Source organism: Vulpes vulpes, chromosome 4, assembly GCF_048418805.1.
Source record: "Vulpes vulpes isolate BD-2025 chromosome 4, VulVul3, whole genome shotgun sequence".
Classification (NCBI taxonomy): domain Eukaryota; kingdom Metazoa; phylum Chordata; class Mammalia; order Carnivora; family Canidae; genus Vulpes; species Vulpes vulpes.
The window spans coordinates 13,121,834-13,143,946 of record NC_132783.1 but is presented as its reverse complement, the minus strand read 5'-3'; the positions used below and the strand labels follow the sequence as shown (position 1 = coordinate 13,143,946).

General features: G+C 34.5%; 1 protein-coding gene across 17 annotated transcripts in view; it reads left to right on the top strand.

Annotated features, from left to right (window-relative positions):
* Positions 1-22,113, top strand: part of LARP1B (La ribonucleoprotein 1B) — a 128,349-nt gene that overhangs the window by 10,181 nt on the left and 96,055 nt on the right. For 13 of the 17 annotated variants that reach the window (XR_012000926.1, XR_012000928.1, XR_012000927.1 and 10 more), the window contains exons 2-9: positions 207-265; positions 684-743; positions 2,810-2,984; positions 5,946-6,086; positions 10,995-11,138; positions 11,370-11,535; positions 14,874-15,018; positions 21,811-21,985. Coding sequence is in view for 12 of the 17 variants with exons in the window: in XM_026014273.2 (XP_025870058.2) it covers positions 207-265; positions 684-743; positions 2,810-2,984; positions 5,946-6,086; positions 10,995-11,138; positions 11,370-11,535; positions 14,874-15,018; positions 21,811-21,985 (1,065 nt within the window). In the remaining 5 variants the exon portion in view is untranslated. The remainder of the gene's footprint in view (positions 1-206; positions 266-683; positions 744-2,809; positions 2,985-5,945; positions 6,087-10,994; positions 11,139-11,369; positions 11,536-14,873; positions 15,019-21,810; positions 21,986-22,113) is intronic. The other 4 variants (XM_072755274.1, XM_072755273.1, XM_026014275.2 and 1 more) reach the window with 1 other exon arrangement.

The window sequence follows — 22,113 nt, the reverse complement described above, 5'->3', positions numbered from 1 at the left end:
TTTGAACACTGAAGACCAATTTGAATCTATGTTTGAATTATAGTTGATTTCTTGTTAAAAATTTCTCTCAGAACTTTGAGTTTTGTTGGAAATGATGACAACACTGGCTTACTGAAATTGATATAATAGTTAATATGTTGAATTAAGTGGTTGTAAGACCAATTTTGCATGTTTTTTTTTGTTGTTGTTGTTGTTATTGTTTTTAGAGCTCAGTTCCCCTAAAATTATAAAAGCAGGAAAACTCAAGACAAAGAAATCCAGCAAGGTATGTTTTTACATGAAATACTTCTTAGCTGTATTGATTTTGAAAATTGGTATGTTAGAAACTTTTAGATTACTGTGTACTTTTCTTTTAGTTGTATCACTGATGTTAGGTTAAAGTTGATATATGATATACTAGAGAATTGTAGCCTTTGTCAAATTCTGTGTATACTAATTTGTTTCGTTATCCTATGTAAATCACTGTAGTCAGCTTCATTAAATAGTGCTTGAAGTTGGATCATAAGACCCAAGCATTGTTATTTCAGTGTTCTGTTATTTGGAGAAGCTTTTGAATTAATTTGGCAAATGCCTGCATATAATTGTATGTAGGTAATTTTTAAAATTGCTTTCACTTTTAGAAAATATTCTTTCTACATAAGATTTCTAATTTGCAGATGTAACACTTATTTATTACTTCTTAGGCTAGTGATTTCAGCGATATGGCGAATTGGCCAACACCAAGTGAATTAGTGAACACTGGAGTGAGTATTGCTTTAAGGCTTTTTTCTTAATAAAGGGAAAATATTCTCATTTCAACATGCAGAATTTATTTTACTTCAGATTTAGAGAATTACATTAATAAAGAAGTGCTGAGAACTTTTCTTATTATGAACCCATTTTTCAGATACTTGATTTTATTTATCACATTGTCTTCATCTGATTGTATTCTCAGGAGGTGTTCTTACATTTGGAAGGGTGATTGCCATGCTGTTATCTTAATGTAATGCTTACAATTAAAGAGATTAATTTTTTTTAAGATTTATTTATTTGAGAGATACAGAGCCTCCCATACACGGAGGTTGGGGAGGGATAGAGAGACTCTCAAGCAGATTCCTTGCTGAGTTCAGAGCCTAAAAGCATGCTTGATTCTACTACCATGAGCTCATGACCTGAGCTGAAATCAAGAGTTGGGTACTCAGTGGACTGAGCCACCCAGGTACCCCAAAAGAGATTAATTTTTAATATGAATCTAATTTGAAGCCTGTTTTGTTTCAGAATTTGCTGTTTTTTGATATAATCTTTTTAATATGTATTGAAGTGCTAATTATATACATATATGTTATATGTGTATATATCAAATCAAGTGTTCAATGAATGGACTTTTAAACTATGAAAGAAACTAAAAGATGGTTCTGACATACTCTATCAGGGGCTTTTAAGAGGAGGGTTACCATATATAGTTATTTGGTTACATTTTTTCATTTGATACTACACTTTCCTATTTTTAATTTGTGCAGTATTGCTTTGTAGTTGTAGATAATATATTTAAACAGCTTTAATTAGTGTATAAATAAAATATAATAAACTGCACATGAAGTATACAATTTGATAAGTTTTGACCTATGTATACCTGTGAAACCATCACCAAAATCACGATAATGGACCTGTTACCTCAAAAGCTTCTTCACACTCCTTTATTATAATTCTCCCTGTCATATTCCACCCATCAACCCAGGCAACCATTGATATGCTTTGTGTTACTTATAATTAATTTTCATTTCTTAAAATTTTATGTAAGTGGAGTCCTATAATATGAATTTTTCCCCTGGCTTTCACTTAGTTTGAATGCTTTGAGATTTATGTATGTCGTTAATGTGTATCAGAAATTCATTCCTTCTTGACTGCTGAGTATTATTTCATTTTATTTTTTATTTTATTTTTTTTTTTAAAGATTTATTTTTATTTATTCATGAGAGAGAGAGAGAGAGAGAGAGAGAGGCAGAGACACAGGCAGAGGGAGAAGCAGGCTCCATGCACCGGGAGCCCGATGTGGGATTCGATCCCGGGTCTCCAGGATCGCGCCCTGGGCCAAAGGCAGGTGCCAAACCGCTGCGCCACCCAGGGATCCCTATTATTTCATTTTATGAATGAAATGCTGTTTGTTCATCTATGAATGGATATTTGTATTCGTTTTTGGCTGTTAAAAATGAAGCTGCTGTATAAACATTTGTGTACAAAATTTTGCATGGATATATTCTGTCATTTTTCTTGGGTAAATACCTAGGAACAGAATGACTGGATTGTGAGGTAGCTATTTGTTTAGCTTTTTCAGAAACTACTAAACTTCATTCCCACCAACAGTGTATGAGAATTCCAGTTGTGTCTCAGCTTCACTAATACTCAGTGTAGTTAGTTTTTTAATCTAATTCTATTAGATGTGTGGTGCTATCACACTGTAGTTTTAATTTGCATTTCTCTGACTAATGAATGATGCCAAGTACCTTTCCATTTACATTTGCTATCGATATATCATTTGTTGAAGTGTCTGTTCAGTTGTAGCCCATTTTTTAAAAAATGGGGTTGTTTTCTTATTACTGCATTTTGACACAGCATTATGTATTTTGGATCCAAGTACTTCATCAAATACTTAGCAGATATTTTCTCTCAATCTGTAGCTTGACTTTTAACAGTATCTTTTGAAAAGTAGTTTTGGTAAAAGTTGTTATTTGTTTTGCAGTATTTAGAAAAGGTTGACTAAGTACAAATTTTTGGATATATTAGTGAAAATGTTCATGGATATTACTTCATTCAGAAAAACTTTTTGCAGTGTCAGAGTGTCATCAGCCAAGGAAATAAGAAACCACAAAATAGAAAAGAAAGAGAAGACAAGGTTGAAAAGAGAATTAACAGTGAGAGCAAAGAAAGCCGGGAAACAAAATTAGATGGTCCTGGTGAAAATGCCAGTGAGGATGAGGCTCAGTCAAGTAATCAGCGAAAGAGAGGTTAGTTCCTCTAAAACTTTGCTTTTTTTTCCCAGCAGTTTTATTGAGAAATAAATGATACATGTCATTGTATAGTTTAAGATACACAAACACAATGGTTTGATATATGTATAAATTGTTAAATGATTTTCACAATTTTAGTTAATATCTATCATCTTCCAGTCATAATTTTTTTCTTATAATGCGTACTTTTAAGATCTCGTCTCTTAGCAACTTTCAAATGCATAGTCATCATGCCGTATATTATTTACATCTCCATTTGTCTTATAACTGGAAGGTTGTACCTCTTGACCACCTTTGTCATTTCTCCCACCCCTGGCAACCACCAGTCTGTTTTCGGTTTCTGTGAACTCTGCCCTTTTAGATTACACATGTAATTAAGATTATACTGTATTTATTTTTCTCACTATTTCACTTAGCATAATGCCTGTTGTTGCAAATGGCAATTAATTTATCTTCATTTTGATTTTAATTTTTTGAAGAAAGTTGTAGTAATGAAGAATTAATCAGTTGGTTCCTATTAGTCACCAATGGGTATTTTATTAGATTTCTCCAGGATACCATCTGCAATGGTAACTGATTTGCTTTTGTAACATTCTTGAACTGTTAGGCTTTCCTTTTTTGCATTTGACTTGTATTCTATGTAAGTATAGAATGAAGTTGCACGTAGAGAGATGGGCATAGGTATGTTCTTTAAAAAAAATTTTTTTAGATATATTCTTTTTATTTTTAAGATTTTTATCTATTTATTCATGAGAGACAGAGAGAGAGAGAGAGAGAGAGAGAGAGAGAGAGAGAGAGGCAGAGACACAGGCAGGGGGAGAAGCAGGCTCCATGCAAGGAGCCCGACGTGGGACTTGATCCTGGGTCTCCAGGATCACGCCCTGGACTGAAGGCGGCACTAAACCACTGAGCCACCAGGGCTGCCCATGAGCCACTGGGACTGCCCCCAAGTTTTTAATTAATTAATTAATTAATTAAAAGATGTTCTTTATGAGAGACAGAAAGAAACAAGAGACATAGGCAGAAGAAGAAGCAGGCTCCCTGCGGGACGCCTGATGCAGGACTGAATCCCAGGACTTCAGGATCATGCCCTGAGCAGAGGCAGATGCTCAACTACTGAGTCACCCAGGCACCTCTGAAGGAAAGATTGGTTTTATTTTTTAATTTTATTTTTAAGTAATCTCTACACTCAATATGGGTCTTGAACTCACAACCCCAAGATCAAGAGTTGCTGTTCTACTGATTGAGACAGCCAGGCATCCCCAAATCCAGGTTTTTATATATAAATTTAAGAGTCATGAATTGACTCTCCTTAGAGCACACATCTTTTTATCTTTTTTTTTTTTTTAAGATTTTATTTATTCATGAGAGACAGAGAGACAGAGAGAGAGAGTGGCAGAGACATAGGCAGAGGGAGAAGCAGGCTCCATGCAGGGAGCCCAATGTGGAACTCGATCTCAGGACTCCAGGATCATACCCTGGATCAAAGGCGGCACTAAGCCTCTGAGCCACCCAGGAATCCCTCTTTTTATCTTTAAAAGAAGGACTTGTTTGTACTAGAGAATCTCACAGATTCTTTCATGTTCTCTTTCTTGTCCGACCATAGTTTGTAGAATTTATAGGAAATCAGTACTGTGGTTGCATACTGATAATTCCCTTTCCCTTAATTACCTTGGTAGTTTTTCCTTTGCGCACGAGTCTTCTTGTTTTAGTCATAAATATATATTGAGTAGAAAACTAAACATTTTGAAACATGGGATGCCTGAGTGACTCAGTGGTTGAGCGCCTGCCTTCACGCTTAGGGCGTTGATCCTGGAGTCCAGGGATCAAGTTCTGCATTGGGCTCCCCACATGGAGCCTGCTTTTCCCTCAGCCTGTGTCTCTGCCTCTCTCTGTGTGTCTCTCATGAATAAATAAATAAAATCTTAAAAAAAAAACCAAAGTGTTTTGATTCATCAGCCAACCTTTTTCAGCGTGTACAGTGCAGTGTCCTACTAGATGTACCCCATTCTTTTTTCTATTTTTGAATTTTATTTAAATTCAGTTAATTAACATATTAGTTTCAGAGGTAGAGGTCAGTGATTCATTAGTCTTATATTAACACCCAGTGCTCATTACATCATGTGCCCTCCTTAATGTCCATCACCTAGTTACTCTGTCCCCTCATGACCTGCCCCTCCAGCAACCCTCAGTTTGTTTCCGATGATTAAGAGTCTCTGATGGTTTGTCTCCCTCTCTGATTCCATCTTGTTTTATTTTTTCCTCTCTTCCTCTATGATCCTCTGTTTTGTTTCTTAAATTCCACATGAGTGAGATCATATGAAAATTGTCTTTCTCTGATTTATTTCACTTAGCATAATATCCTCTAGTTCCATCCATGTTGTTACAAATGGGAAGATTTCATTATTTTTGATGGTTAAGTAGTAGTGATTGTATATACATATACCACATCTTTATCTAGTCATCTGTCGATGGACATCTGGGCTCTTTCCACAGTTTGGCTATTATGGACATTGCTGCTATAAACATTGGGGTGCAGGTCCCCCTTCAGATCACTACATTTGTATCTTTGGGGTAAATAACCCAGTAGTGCAATTGCTGGGTCGTAGATATACCCCATTTTAAAGTGTAAGAGTCAAGTGTTAGGAGTAGTGTATTGCATGTACTGTTTATTCATCAGAATTAAACAAAAGAGTATTTTGCTTGAAAGTGAAAGAATAATAATGATATTCCATCAATTGGCTTTTCACATGAATTTTATAAATATTTGCACAGACAAGTTTATCAGGGAGCTCTGTGAAAAGAAAGTTATTTCAGTTCTCTACAAGAACCTTTCAGTTCTCTACAAGGACAGACAATGTCTTCCATTTAATTAAAATTTAGCTTCCTTTCAGAATTGCAAAGCTTTAATGAAAATTGTACATTGTCATTAAATGATTTTATTTGGTTTTCTTCAAGCTAATAAGCACAAGTGGGTACCACTCCACTTAGATGATGTAAGACCAGACAGTCAAGAAAGACCAGGATCTCGGAACAGCTCAAGATGTCAACCTGATGCAAATAAATCATCATATAATAATAGGAGAAATGATACACGAAGTAAGTTACCTTCTAAGAGAAAAATGACACTAAAGAACTTGGTGTTAATGTTCATAATTTTGTTTTATTTATTTATTTTTAAAGATTTTATTTATTTATTCATAAGAGACAGAGACAGAAGCAGAGGGAGAAGCAGGCTCCATTCAGGGAGCCCGACGTGGGACTCGATCCTGGGACTCCAGGATCATGCTCTGGGCTGAAGGCGGTGCCAAACCACTGAGCCACCTGGGCTGCCCAGTGTTCACAATTTTAATAACTGTGTAAAGTGCAAACTACTTGAGAATAAGTTGCAGACATTGAGCCCTTTTAAAAAAAGATTTTTATTTTTAAAAGATATTTATTTATTTATTTATTTTAAAAAGATTTTATTGATTTATTTATGAGAGATACAGAAAGAGAGGCAGAGGGAGAAACAGGCTGCCCCTAAGGAGCCCGATGCAGGACTTGATCCCGGGCCCCAGGATCATGCCCTGAACTGATGGCAGATGCTCAATCACTGAGCCACCCAGGCACCTCAAAAAAAAGATTTTTAAAATTTATTCATGAGAGACACACAGAGGCAGAGGGAGAAGGCTCCTCTTGGAGCAGGGTGCCTGATGTGGGACTCAATTCCAGGATCCTGGGATCATGACCTGAGCCGAAGGCAGACTCTTTGACTGACCCACCCAGGTGTCCCCACTGTGCTCCTTTTAACACTAAATACTTTTAGAGTATATAGAACAGTAATGTGGTATGACTGTTCACAGGCTGACTTTCCCCATAATGTCCTTTTCAGTTTTTTTTTCTCCCTCCTTTCCAGGATCTTATGTGATATGCATTGCTTTAATCGTTTGTTCTCTTTAGTCTCCATTAATCTGGGATAGTTCTTCTGTTTTCATCTTTTATGACATTGTTTTTTTTTTTTTCCTAAAGACTTTGAGACAGGTGGTAGATAACTCTCACTTTGGGATTTTTGGTGTTTCTTCATGATTGGATTTGGGTTTTGAATTTTTGGTGGGAATACTGCAGAAATTAAATGGTTTTCTTCTCAGTGTGTGGAAATGCACATGATATTGGTTTATCTTATCGCTGATATTAGTTAACTTTGAGCACTTCATTAAAGTGATGTGCTCTAAGTTTCTTTATGATATTCTTTTTTCTCCCTTATAATTAATGTGTAATTTGTGTGAGAGACTTTGAAATTTTGGAAATACCCAGTTTTTCATTAGACTTCCACATGACTTTTCCATTGATGATCCTTGTCTTATTTAGTTATTACCATAATCATTGCAAATGCTGATTTTTCTTACTGTATCATTACTTCTATATTTACTAGTTGACATTCCACTCTAAGGAATGGCTTCCCTTATTATCAATGTGGACTTAGTGGCTTATTTTTTTCAGTGGATTATAATCCATTACCATGAGTTTTTAGCTCGATGCTTAGATTATCCCAGATTTGGCTAATGAGAGCCTCTTATGGGTTATTTGTGACTCTTATTAAAGAGTCAACTTTACTCAGCTATAAATTATACATGTATAAACTATGTTCACATGTAATGTTATTACTTAAAATTAAAGATCATTTCCCAGATATGTTATATCAACAGGATTTCTTACATTTCATAAAGCAGAGGAGGACAGTAGGATATGTTACAACAATTAGATAGGCATTTGGTTTTATAGGTCTCTGCTGAAATCTTAGGTCTGATAATTTTCAAAGTATATATGTTGTCCTGTGAATGGAGAAGCTTAAGAAAATGTTACAGAGGTGCCTGGGTGGCTCAGTTGGTTAAGCAGTCTGCCTTTGGCTCAGGTCATGATCCTAGATTCCTGGAATTGAGCCCCACGTCGGGCTCTCTTGCTCAGTGGGGAATCTGCTTCTTCCTCTTCTCTGTGCTCTCTCTCCCTCTTTTCTGTGCTCTCTCTCCCTCTCAAATAAATAAATAAATAAATACATAAATAAACAAACAAAATCTTAAAAAAAAAAAGATTACAAACATAATACTACCACCTGAAAGTTTCCAGTTATGTTATGAAAAACTTAACACACAAAAAGTTGAAAGAAATTGTACAGTGAATACTTGTTTAACCACTACCTAGAGTTGGTAATTTTGCTATATTTAACTCATCTATGTGTTGAATCATTTGAAAGTAACTTGCAGATAATCATGACACTTCAGCACTGATGTCCTAAGAAGTTGCAGCATCTAGGAAAATCAACAGTAATTCCCTAATATCATCTGAAATCTAGTTACATTTGTTCAGTTGTCCACAAAATATGACTTTAAAATTATGAAACTTGTCTACAGAAAAACTGACATTTTTTACCTTTGTATCATTGTTTTTCAAATATATTACTTTGTTATATTAAAGTAATATATATTTATAATTAACGATTTTTCTTACTAGATATTGGGAATATGGGATGCCTGGGTGGCTCAGCGGTTGGGCACCTGCCTTCAGCCCAGGGCATGATCCTGGAGTCCCAGGTTTGAGTTCCGCATCAGGCTCCCTGTATGGTGCCTGCTTCTCCCTCTGCCTATGTCTGCCTCTCTCTCTCTCTCTGTGTGTCTCTCATGAATAAATAAATAAATAAAATCTTTAAAATAAAGTAAATATTGGGCATGTAAGAAAACACGAAGGTTGTAACGAACCTTGATCAATGCTGGGAACTTAGCACCAAGTTTAGAAAAGCATATTACCATTACCCTTTACCCTTGAACTTTGTGTGCCCTTTTCAATTTCATCCCACTTCCTCTCTTCCCAGAAATAAAGGCTTGAATGTTTGGTTTTTGAGTATTTTTACTTGAAACTGCCATTCAGTATGATGTCATCAATATATTCTTTGGCACTAATTTTTTTTCACTTTAATTTTCTTAGATTTATGCATGTTGGTTGTATTGTTGTGTGAGTCCTTTTCCCTGCCGATGTATATTTCACTATTTGATAAAATCTGTTATTGGTAGACATTTGGATTGTTTCTGGTTGTTATTTTTAAAAAATATTTATTTGAGAGAGCATGAGAGAGAGCACAAGGTGATGAGGGGCAAAGGGAGAGGGAGAAGCAGACTCCCTGCTGAGCAGGGACCACCCCATCTCCCCCACGTGGCGATTGATCCCAGGACCTTGAGATCAGGACCTGAACCAAAGGCAGACACTCAACCAACTGAGCCACCTAGGTGCCCCTATTTCAGCTTTTTGATATTAAAGTGGTACCGTGTATGATTTTTGCATGTTTTCCAGTAAACATGTACAAGAGATTCTTTGGGGTAATTTCTTCGGATTGCAGCCCATGAGTGCATTATGCAATTGGTATACTGGGTCATGATCAGGTTTTTAAAAAAATTGATAGGCTCTAGAGTGCTTCACTCAAAATATGCTTTTCATGACAATTGTGTTTATTTTTAAGATTTTGTTTATCTGAGAGAGAAAGAGAACAAGCAGTGGGGGAGGGGCAGAGGGCAGAGAGAAAAGCAGAGTTCCTGTTGAGCAAGAAGCCAGATGTGGGGCTCTTCCCCAGAACCCAGAGATCATGACCTGAGCTGAAGGTAGACACCCAACTGACTGAGCCATCTAGGCACCCCAACAATTCTGTTTAAATTACAAAAAAAAATTTGTGTGTTTTAGGGTGTAACATAGAGAGTAGTAAGACTTTCCTGTGGGTCGAGACAGATGTGTTTGAAAAAGACTATATTAAGATACGCATTAAAGAGGATCTAGGGCAGTGGTTCTCAATGGAAGTGATTCCCCCCTCTCCCCCTTAAGGGGGCATTTGGCATTGTCTGGAGATAGTACTGGTTTTCACAACTGGTGGGTGGGGGGTGAGTGCCCACTACTGGCATCTCTTGGGTAGAGGTCATGGATGATGCTAAACATCCTCCATCTCCCTACACTATCTGGCTTATAATGTCAACAGTGCCAAGGTTGAAAAACCTTGGTCTCTAGGATATATGTACCTTCAAATTTATTTGATTTTTCCAAATTGTTTTTCAAAGTGGATGTGCCTGGCTTTGCTCTTGCTAATGATATAGTGTTCAACCTTTTTCTGTCTTGGTCAGTCTTTGATATCATAGGACCTTAAAATTTTGTCGGTCTGTCTTAATACTCTGTCTTAATTTTCATTTCTCTGTCTTAATTTTCATTTCTCATGACCACCGAGGCTGAATGCCACTTTCTATATTTATGGTCCATTTCCATACCTGTTTTGTGTACCTGTCTTTTAGCCATTTTTTCCCATTTAGTTACTATGTTTATGTGTGTATGTGCACTGATGCATTATATATATATCCTGGATATAATTCCTATATTGTACTGCAGATATTTTCCATTATTTTTTAAGATTTTATTTGAGAGAGTGCCATGGCAAGCAGGAGGAAGGGGCAGAGGGGGAGGGAATGCCCGACTCAGGGGGCTCATTTCCTGGACCCTGAGATCATGACCTGAGCTGAAGGCAGATGTTTAACTGACTGAGCCACCCAGGTGCCCCTCTTCTAGTTTGTTTTGTGTTTTCATTTCCTTTTATCTTTAAAAGGAATGTCTTTTACTTAAATTGAGACAACTGCTCCTTAAACATTTTATAAAAAGTTACTTTTAATTTTTGTATAATGCAAAGTCAGTTGTCTTAGAACTCCTCGAATCTTCAACAGTACCATTTTAACAAAGGACTTTTTTATCTTTTTATTATGTTATTTTACTTATTAGAATGTCTTCTTTATATGTCGATATTATTGTAGGCCTTCTTTTATGCTGGGGACATTTTGAAAAATTCCTATGAAATCTCTTAAATTTGTATCTATCTGAAGAATGCCTGGTTACTAACAACCAGTTACAAAGTGTGGAAGGGATAGTTTCCATGTTTTCATACAAATAATCATGTTATTCACCGTTGCAGATTGGAATGTATAAAAATCATTTTGTTTTTAAAAGGTTGGAGGCGTGATAGAGAAAAGAGAGACGATCAAGATGAAGTTTCCAGTGTGAGAAGTGAGGGTGGCAATATCCGAGGTTCCTTTAGAGGCCGAGGAAGAGGCCGAGGACGGGGAAGAGGACGAGGCAGAGGAAATCCTCGACGTAGGACATTAATTTTTTGTTAAATTAGATGAAGTTTGAAAAAGTGTTCAAGTCCTTTTAATTTTCCCCTATTCCATATAATAGTTTTAACTAATTTTTTTTTGGTCTGATAGTAAAGATAGTGTTATATTTGTTATCCCTTGAAATACTTTGGATTTTTCTTTATACGGACTATTTCTCTCTTTTTTTTTAATTTGTAATCATTTTTCTTTCTTCTTTACTCACATCAAGTGAACTTCGATTACTCATATGGTTATCGAGAACATGGTGAAAGGACTGATCAGCCATTTCAAACAGAACTTAATACCAGTATGATGTATTACTATGATGATGGTACAGGTGTACAGGTGTATCCTGTGGAAGAAGCATTGCTTAAAGAGTATATTAAACGCCAAATGTAAGTCAGACATAGATGGAATAGTAACATCAAACTTTAACATCATTGATAGTGAATACATTATAATACATTTTCTAAGCTGTTTATTAGTAAAATTGGAAGAATTTCATGTTATATGTTTTCTAGAAAATGTTAGTAAAATATATGAAATATTTTTTAAAAACTTACATTGGTTCATGTTGTGTTATATAAGATGCCCAGTTTGTCTACTCTTCAGGTATTTCTCTGTTTAAGGGATATTAGTTGAAAGGATATTGTCGTTGTAGTAGATGAGTGAGTAAATATAAAACTGTGATATGTATATATATGAAGTTGAACAAAGCCTGATTTCTTATTTGCAAATACACGTTTATATTGAAATTTGCAAGTGAACATAAATGGCAAAATATGGTGATATATTTTACTTTCTTAGCAAATGATTTCAGAATTCTAAGTTTTCTTTGTGACACATATTGAAAGGGAACTACTTCTTTTGTAGTTCAGACTTTTTACTCTACTTCTCATAATGGTTGCCTTCTGAATACTGAAGTTGAAGTTAGGATATTCTATTGTCTTTAAGAAAAAAATAACCCTTGTACACATTAGTATTGTATAGAATGTTTTGCATATTTATATAGTGTGTTTATACAGTGGTGAAAAAATGTCCCCAAGTGATTTGCATAACCAGTTTGCTGAAATTTGACTTTTTTTTATTCTTAAAAAGTTTGCCAAAAAAGCCTAGTTTTGAAAGGGTTATAAGCATCTTAAAAACATCTGCCTTTATTTAAGAAAGAAAACTGACTCTACTCTGTTACTAGAAAATAATTTCTTCATCAGCATCATCCAGGCATCTTCCTGGGATGCCTTCTTGGTGGATTTGATTGGCTTACATACAATATGAAGCAGCTTGCTTATTTTGTTCTTGCTTCTTCTGTTACAGTTGACGCAAACACTGAAGAAAAGGGCCTTTTTATGGGCAGAAAGTGCCTGGCATGTGGCTATCAACTTCAAACCACTATTCCTGTCTTTTTTGTAACTCTTACTGCCAGGTCCTTTCTGAGACCTGACAGTGGATATGCAACTCCATGTCAGGATAATCGGCCTCCAGTGTGCTCATACAAGTGAGGGAGGAGCAGAGCTACTTCAGTGTTGACAAAATTTCTGATCATGCAGTGTAGAATCCAGAGCTTCTAAGGTAGGACATGATAATGTCCCCTAGGACACTGAATAAAATGTCAGACACAACATTGGGCATGACTCCTTTTTTGGTTATTGTTTTAGCAGTAGGGTTTTAGGCAGATGTTAGAGCAGCAGGTTTAGAAAGGCTCTTTACTGTTAATCATTCTTTGATTAGTGGACTTCTGGATTTGAGGAGTCATGCTTTTTATCTTTGTTATCTTTGAGGTTCCTCGTAGGCTCATTGATTAGGGTTTACATTTTTTCTCTTTGAGAAGTTAGTAAAAAACTTTCTTGCATTTGTGGAAAATTGTGCTAAATGTATTTTGAAGACGCTTAAAACTATTATGGATGATTGAGTTTTTAAGATTTTTTAACTGAAAAATATATTGATAATTTGTCATTTTTGGTGTCAGAATATTAAAAATTTAAGATCTTGATGATTTCTAGCCAGGAGAGTCTCTTCTGGCATTCAGATTTAGAGATGAGTAGTTTGTATCCTGTTAGAAGTTTAAAGACATATATACTGTAGGTAATAGGGTGATTGAGAAGTTTTGTGTAAGAACAGTTTTAATTTGATTAAATTAAATGTCATAATTTGTGAAAATTTAGAATTTAAGCATATGTATTTTGTGCCTACTATGTCAGGCCTGTGAAAATCAGGACTTTTGAAGTGCCACAAAAATTAGAACACATGTATTATGTGCCCACCACATGCCAGGCACTGTGAAAAGGGCTTTTTTTAGGTATAACAAAATCAGAATGTTTTTTTCTTTAAGACTTAACGTTTTTTTCTTCAGTGTTTAAGATGAGTAAATGATTTACTGGTGTTAGTGAGATGTCAGTAAAATTTGCTCATCTAAGGGGAGCTTTGATAGTCAGATAAATATCTTGAGTATAAAGAAATAACGTATTTACATTTCTAAACTAAGACTTTTTTCTCCCAGTGAAAACTAGCTTAAAGTCATTTCTCATTTATGGGTGATTATTTCTTCAAAGTTAGAATTTCACCTAAATGTTTCAAGGATATCTTTAGTCACCCAGTATTAACACCAAAGTATATGATCTGGTGTACTTTCTCATGATTTGCCACTGATCTTTGAAAACTGTTTGATTTGGAAGCATTATAGGATTATTAACCTATAGGCCATATTATCATTGATGTCATGTATTTCTTTTGTATTCTTTTCTGCATTTCCCCCCATTTGTCCTCTTGGTCTCTCTAGAATCCTATTATTATTCTTTATGGAGGCTGTAATTTTAAATGTGTTTCTCAAATGCCATTATTAAATATATATGTATTATCTTTGTGTCTTGGAACTTGTAGTTATTGATTATGCAGTTTTTTCATTTACATTTCTCATGGTACTTTCCTAGAGAAGATTAAGGTATTTAACCTTTTTCTGTATTTTTACCTCCATGTACCTCATAGTACATTCCTGTTCAGCTATATATTCTGTTTATTCTTAATGTCTTTTATAGTTCTCTCCATCAAAGAAAAAGGGAGATCTTAGAAATATATAATTGATTGTGTGTATATCTGTGCTTCTGTAGTCACTAACTTTTTACTCAGCATTGTGCTGATTGCTAGGATTCAGAAATAGTAAACAATGTCAGTACCCTATCAATTTGAAAAACAAAACAGAAACTGTAATCCACTCCATAAACTTGACAAAGGATACTTCCAAAACTAATGTTCTGCATAGTGATAGGAAAAAAGTTGGAAGGGAATCTGTTGATGTGTTTAGTCATTATTTAGTGTTTAAGTGAAGCTAGTTAAAATAACTTTTAATGAAAATTTTCACTTAATTGACTCATTTAAAAAAAAATCAGTTACTGAATTATTTTCAAGTAAAATGCTGGTTAATTCTTTATACTTCGACTTAGATCAGTTTTACCTAATGTTAGGTTTTTGGAAGAGAATCAGTATTCTAAATTTCTTGCTACTCATGGATAAGAAATTATTAACTCAGTAGGGTTTTGCTCCTTCTTGTATTTACCCTATATATCTCAGTTGTATTTAATCTTTGTTATTAATAAAATAATTTTAAAGCCATTGATATATAAGCTATAGATATTTTTATATCCTTTTGAATAAATGAATTAAACTTATGTTCATTTCCTTTTGAATAAATGAATTAAACTTATGTTCATTTCTTTTTGTTTATGTTTCTTTTTTTCAGTGAATATTACTTCAGTATAGAAAATTTAGAGCGGGACTTCTTTCTTAGGAGAAAGATGGATGAACAAGGTTTCTTGCCTATTTCCCTGATTGCTGGTTTCCACCGTGTTCAGGCTCTCACTACAAACCTTAATCTCATTTTAGAGGTAATTATTTGTTTACAAAACAGTTACAAAACAAAACAGTTACATTCAATTTTGTGGTGAACCTAAAACTGCTCTGAAAATATATTAAAAACCTTAAGGGCAAAATGCAAAAATCATCTGTAGTTGCCTAAGGTTTAGACTACATCTCATGGCTTTTTTTCATTTTATAAAGCATGTACACACAAGAATTAAGGATACTATAAATGATAAATGCAAAAATAAAATTTTTCCTCATTTAAAAAAAAATGTCTAACCTTGGAAAACCCCTCATGGTGTTCATTAATGATGTTTTCACCTGTTTTTAACCTGATCCTTCAAACTTGGATCTTCTAGGTCTGTTAGACTTCTTGGGTTGCTGCAAAATACCATATATTTCTATTCATTAAAATATTGAGAATTTTTCCTGAGCTGTAGAAAGGCTAATTTGAAATAGTCTTTCCACTTGTATTCTAATGCTTTTATTAATTTTTTTGTCTGCACTGTTGTAGAAATGCTTTGAACATTTTTGGTTTTCTGTTCCCTGTATACATTTAATCACATTTGCCCTTTTACTATAGTTTTGCTGGACCTACATTCTTGTGCCCCTGTGTAGCCAATCCCTTTTCCCATACATAACCCCTGAAACCATTGATCTGATTTTTGTCCCTTTAGTTTTGCTTTTTCCAAAAAAAAATAGTTACATGTTTGTATGTAGTTGTTGACTTTTATTTCTGATTTCTTTCACTCAGCATAGTGCTTTTGAGATTTATTCATGTACATTATCAGTAGTTCGTTCGTTCTTATTGTTGATTAGTATTCTACTGTATGGATATACCACAGTTTATCCATTCATTGGTTGATAGACATTTAGATTGTTTCCAGTTTTTAGAGATTATGAGTAAAGCAGAAAGGTCTTTGTATGGTGTATGTTTCCATTTTTGTTGGGTAAATATTGAGGATTGTGATTGCTGGCATGTATTTTAAGTATATTAACTGTAAGAAAGACATCCAAAGTGGTTTTGACCATTTTGCATGAGTTGCATTTGTTATATAGCCTTATCAGCACTTAGTATTATCAGTTTTTTGGAATAATAGATATGTAGTAGTTTCTCATTGTGGTTTTTTTTTTTTAAAGATTTTATTTATTTATTTATGAGAGACACACAGAGAGAGGCAGAGACATAGGCAGAGGGAGAAGCAGGCTCCATGCAGGGAGCCCGATGTTGGACTTGATCCGGGGTCTCCAGGATCATGCCCTGAGCTGAAGGCAGAGGCACAATCACTGAGCCACCCAGGTGTCCCTCATTATGGTATTAATTTGCATTTCCCTATGAATAATGATGCTGAGCATCTTTTTTTCTGTGTTAATTACCATCGGTGTACCTTTTTTTGTTGAAAAGATCCACATATTTTGCCTATTTTTAATGGCATGTTTGTTTTCTTATAATTGTAAGAGTTCCTCTGGATACAAGTCCTTTGTATTTTACAAATATTTTTTCCCAGGTTTGGACTCATATTTTATATTTTCTTAACAGACTTCTTTGATTTCTAGCAATTTTTTTTAAACCTATGTGCTCCATGATTTAAAAACTAGCTACAGAAGATTCAAGATTTCAAAAACAATATAAACTAGTGATTTGCTATTTGTTAATGTGTAATTGAGTTTTTGTCATATGAAAGAAATTACGTCAAGTACTGCCATTATAACATTTGTTTATTTAAAGAAAACATCTGAAAGTTTCTTTATACTATAATTTGAAGAAAACTTAGTTTTTTCCTGCAAAGCTTAGTCTTCAGAAAAATGTTATAATATTCATAGTAGAATGAGTTTATTAACTACTTCTGTCATCTGTCCTATAGCAAAAATCTACCTCAGTTGTCATTTTTCGTGAATTTGTTACTGATTTCCCCTGCTCTGTATTTCTTTAGGAATCTGTTGTAATTTCATTATTGTATGCTTTTTTGGTCTTTTGGTGTTTCCATTAAGTCCTCAGGCATAAGTTTTAGGTTATTGATTATCTGTTTTCTTATAACTTAAAGCATTAGGGAGGAGATATTTAAAAGAACTTTTGTGTTATTATTATGGTTAGAATTACTGTGTTTCTATGAAATACAGAAATACATAATTTATTTATTTATTTTTTTAAAAAAGATTCATTTATTTATTCATGAGAGACACAGAGAGAGAGGCAGAGACACAGGCAGAGGGAGAAGCAGGCTACTCGTAGGGAGCCCAATGAGGGACTCGATCCTGGATCCCAGGATCATGACCTGAGCTGAAGGCTGGCGCACAACCACTGAGCCACCCAGGCGTCCCACGCACAGTGATTTAGAACAGCATAGGTCTACATTCACTTAATATTCATTTTGCACCACTGTTTGTTACAGTGGGGAAGTTGTCATTTTTCTGTTAAGAATCTCAGGTTTCATTGGGCTTTGCAATATAAGCGTATTGAGAGCATGGACTTGAGAACCTGCATACACATCCTTGTAGGTTTGTGACTTTGTGCATTGTCCTGAGACTTCAGTAAAGTGGAAATGGTAACAGTACATACTTCATAGGGCTGTCTAGGTGAAATGTGTAATGATATAGTATCTGGCACACATAGTAAGCCCTAAATAAGAATTTGCTATTATTGTTTGTTTTCAAGGATGCCCTTCTATTGTTGACTCCTTTTTATGGATCTTCTTTTCAATTCTATCAGCTTTTTGTTATATGTATTTTAATATGCTCAAGTCTTTTCTTTCTTGAAAAACCCTCAAAAGAAGCAATTTTATTTCACACCCCTATCTGCCTTGGTTGAGGTTTTCTACACATCCAATCTTACTGAATCTGTTTCTTCCCATTCATTTTCAGCTTCCTGTAAGTGCTTTTGTTTTTTACATTGATATATATGTAGCGTTAAATGATTGCTATTATAGTGATATTTATCACATAATTATAATACAGTATTGTCTGTAGTCATTGTACTGTGCGTGAAATCTCTTTGGATTATTCACTACTTGTCGCAAGTTAGTCCTCTTAAAAAACATCAGTCTTACCCCCAACTTGCTGTTTCTTGGTAACCACCATTTAACTTTTTTCCACATATAAGTGATATCATATAGTACTTGTCTTCCTCTGACTTACCACATTTAGCATAAGTCCATAAGGTCCATCCATGTTGCAAATGGCAAGATGTTCTCCTATCTCATGGCTGAATAATCTGATACATAGATATATATGGATATATCTGATGTGTGTGTGTGTGTGTGTGTGTGTGTGTGTGTGTATGCTTGCATGCATGCCTGCATGCCGCTCTTCATCTGTTGTTGGACATTTAGTTTGTTTCCCCATCTTAGCTACTGTGAATAATGTTGCAGTAAACGTAGGCATGCAGATATCTCTCCAGAATCTGTTTTCATTTTTTTTGGGTGTATACACAGAAGTGGAATTGCTGGATCATATGGTAGATCCAGTTTTGCATTCTTGATTTTTGCTCCACAGCTGAGAGCTATTCGTGACTTCCTTTTTTATTTTTATTTTTTTTTATTTTTTATTTTTTTCGTGACTTCCTTTTTTAAAAAAATATTCAATTAATCCTTGATCTGTAGCTAATCAGTTGTATAACTAAGTTACTTTTTCATGCTTGTTTTCTCATTGTTAAAATAGGGCAAATAATACTTAAAATAGAGTATAAGGGCTTAAGAGAAGTAATTAATATAATATTTATAAGGCTCTTAAGCTATTCATACTATTCTCATCTGAAACTGTTTTCCAAATTGACTGACTATGGTTCCTCAATCTGTGTGCCTCTGTCTTATCTCTAAGTCTTTGCACTTGGAAATCTTTTCTTTTAGTATGAGGCATAGGACAGGAACTAGGAATACATTATCTTTATATTCTAACATTGGTGGTTGTTCATAGTAATAAATACCAGTAAGAAAAGGACCTAAATTAATAATTAGAAAAGCCTTCAGGTATCCAGCATTTTTTTTTAAGATTTTATTTATTTATTCATGAGACCAAGAGGAAGAAACATAAGTAAATGGAGAAGCAGACTCCTTGTGAGGAGACCGATGTGGGACTCGACCCCAGCCCTGAGCTGAAGGGAGACACTCAACCACTGAGCCACCCAGGCTCCCCCAGAGATAGTAATTGAATACTATAACTCATTGTTTAGGAGTTCAACATAATCATGGTTTGGTTTAAATAAAACTCTTGTTTTGTCTAGATCTTTTTCTTAATTTTGTATAAAATATAATTTTTGTGTGATGTTTTGAAGGTCCAAATCACAACATTAAGTTCTGTTCTCTTTATTTTCTTCCTGAACATTTTCAATAGGGAATAAATTCCCTGTGATTTAAAATTCAGAGGGTATGTAGTGACAAATTTCCTTCTCATCTTTCCCAAACAGTGAACTAGTTAAGCTTTTCTTGGTAATAATCGGTGTTACTTCTTTTTTATGTGTTATTTCTCCTGAGATTAGTACATGTTATACTACATATCTTATTATGCCCTTTTTCTTAAAAAAAAAAAAAAATTGCATATATTAGATTATTCAGTAGTCGTATGTAAACTACTTTGGTTTTTTTCCCCCACTCAATTTTTTTTACATTGAGACATGATTTGTACACTGTATATTAGAAATTATAGGATCACAGATGACTTTTCCTAGATTAAGATAGAGAACATTTACAGTGTCCCAGAAAGTTCCATTTTGCCCTCTCCTAGCCTGTACCACTGTTCTCCTCAAGGGTAATTGCTCCTCAGAGCTCTCATTTGTTTTTCAATTTCATCTAATCAGTACATGTACTCTTCTATATCTGACTTGTCCTTATCACTTCCATGAGGTTTATCCATGTTTTTGGTGTGTAACAGTTGTTCATTATCCATGTTGGGACAGAACTTCATTATATGAATATAAAACAATATACTTCTCCATGGTGCTATTTTTAGATACATGGATTCTTTCCAGTTTGAATCTGTAGTACTGTTGTGAACATTATTGTACATATTTTTTGATGGTCACATGCACTTATTTTCCTTTGAAATGATGGGTAATAGGATACATACATACACTCAGGTTTTGTAGATAACTGCTAAACATTTTTTCCAAATTACTGAACCAGTTAAAAGTACCACCATTGAATGTTTCACTTGCTCCATATTCTATCAACATATTGGCATTCTTTTTCCAAACACTGTTCTGAAAAATTGGAAACAATAGGAAAATTTCAAAAAAATTTTTTTTAATTCAGGTGCATGTAAAATGCAGGAGTCTTAGGTGTTCATTGAATTTCGAAATTGTATAAGCCTGCCCTCAGAAAGATCTAGCCCATTACTCTAAGAACTTCCTTAATGGCCCTTCCTAGTCAGTCGGTCCTGCTCCTCCCGCAACCCTCTGCTTCATCCCAAACCACTTTTCTGATTATATTAGTGTAGATTAATTTTATCTGTTTATTTGTACACATTTGAGTTACTGGGATTCTTCTGTCTCCTGACTTTTTCATTGGTAGTTTTTGAAATTCATCCATGTTGTGGTGAGGATCTGGATCCTGGGTATACCAGGGTTTGCTACTAAGGTGTCATTGTTTCTAGAATGTCCAGTAGATAAAACCAGGAAAATATATATTAGAAAAAATTATAGCTATCACCAATTCAAACCCCTTATCATAGGTTTCTTCCTTAATTCCTTTATTCCGTATTTCAGACTATTTTTTTCAGAGTATCCTGATTCCCATCCAAATTTGTTTTAAAATAATTTTTAGGGATGCCTGGGTGGTTTTGTGGTTAAGCGTCTGCCTTTGGCTCAGGGCGTGATCCTGGAGTCCCGGGATGGAGTCCCACATCAGGCTTCCTGCGTGGAGCCTGTTTCTCCCTCTGACTATGTCTCTGCCTCTCTCTGTGTGTCTCATGAACAAATAAAATCTTAAAAATAAAAGAAAAAATAGATTTTAATAATTTTAAAGTACTGTCCAGTTACAGAAAATATAACTTGCAAACTGAGTACTATGCTAATACTAAGGGGGGCATACACATGTAAAAAGTAATGCATATAATATGTTCTTCCACTAAAATATGGTGAGTTTTAACTTTTATAAAATAACATATATGTTCAGTTTTTATATTTATATTTTTCCTGATTTAATTTTTAAAAGGTGAGTACCCTTGAATTTCAGGTAGAATTCAGATCAATAAATCTTATTTTGAGGGTTTTTTTTTCTAGTTTTATTTTATCATTAAATTATAGCATATTTATTTTGCGAAGCACTATAGCCAGTGGCTAAGAGTTTTAGTGGTGGTCAGTATATTATATGAGTCCTAGTATTGCCTCATATGCAGTCTGTGATTTTTATCAAGGTCCTTTATCTATTTGAGCCTCAGTTTCCTCTCTGTGTACATTATAGGGTATTGTCAGGAATGTGTGTGTATGTGTATTTCTTGTCTTTTAAGTAATGGTGATAATTATTAAAATAGAGTTAATTTTATTTGGTGGTATTAAGGTAAGATAAAAGGAAATATGAGAGAATAAAACTGGAAGTAAATTATGGTAAAAGTAGTTTGCTTCTAGTTGATGTAATAATCCTATTCTGTTGTGAAAACCAAGTTATCTGTTGCATGTTATGTGAGGATGTCTGTTACCTATCACAGGGGCAAATGCTTTAAAGATTTGTTCTAAGTAATTAATTCATTGATATTTTTGAAACATTTACTGTGATAATTTCTGCTAATGTCAAATTAAAATTTTTTTAGGTTATTAGAAGTATAGTATGTACAATTACAGTTTTTTGAATGATAGTTCTTTAATAGATCAAAATATCTATTTATAGGCACTGAAAGATAGCACAGAAGTGGAAATTGTGGATGAGAAAATGAGAAAAAAGATAGATCCAGAAAAGTGGCCAATTCCAGGCCCTCCTCCACGTAGCGTGCCACAAACAGACTTCTCTCAACTGATTGATTGCCCAGAGTTTGTACCAGGCCAAGCCTTTTGTTCACATACAGGTAACAGCTTTTCTTCTAGAGCAAGCAGTGTAATGGTGGGCTATTTTGTCCAATTTGCCTATCCTTTAAAAAAGTTTATTTAGATTCTATAGAAAAATTAAAAGATAACTAAATGGCTTTTGATGCTC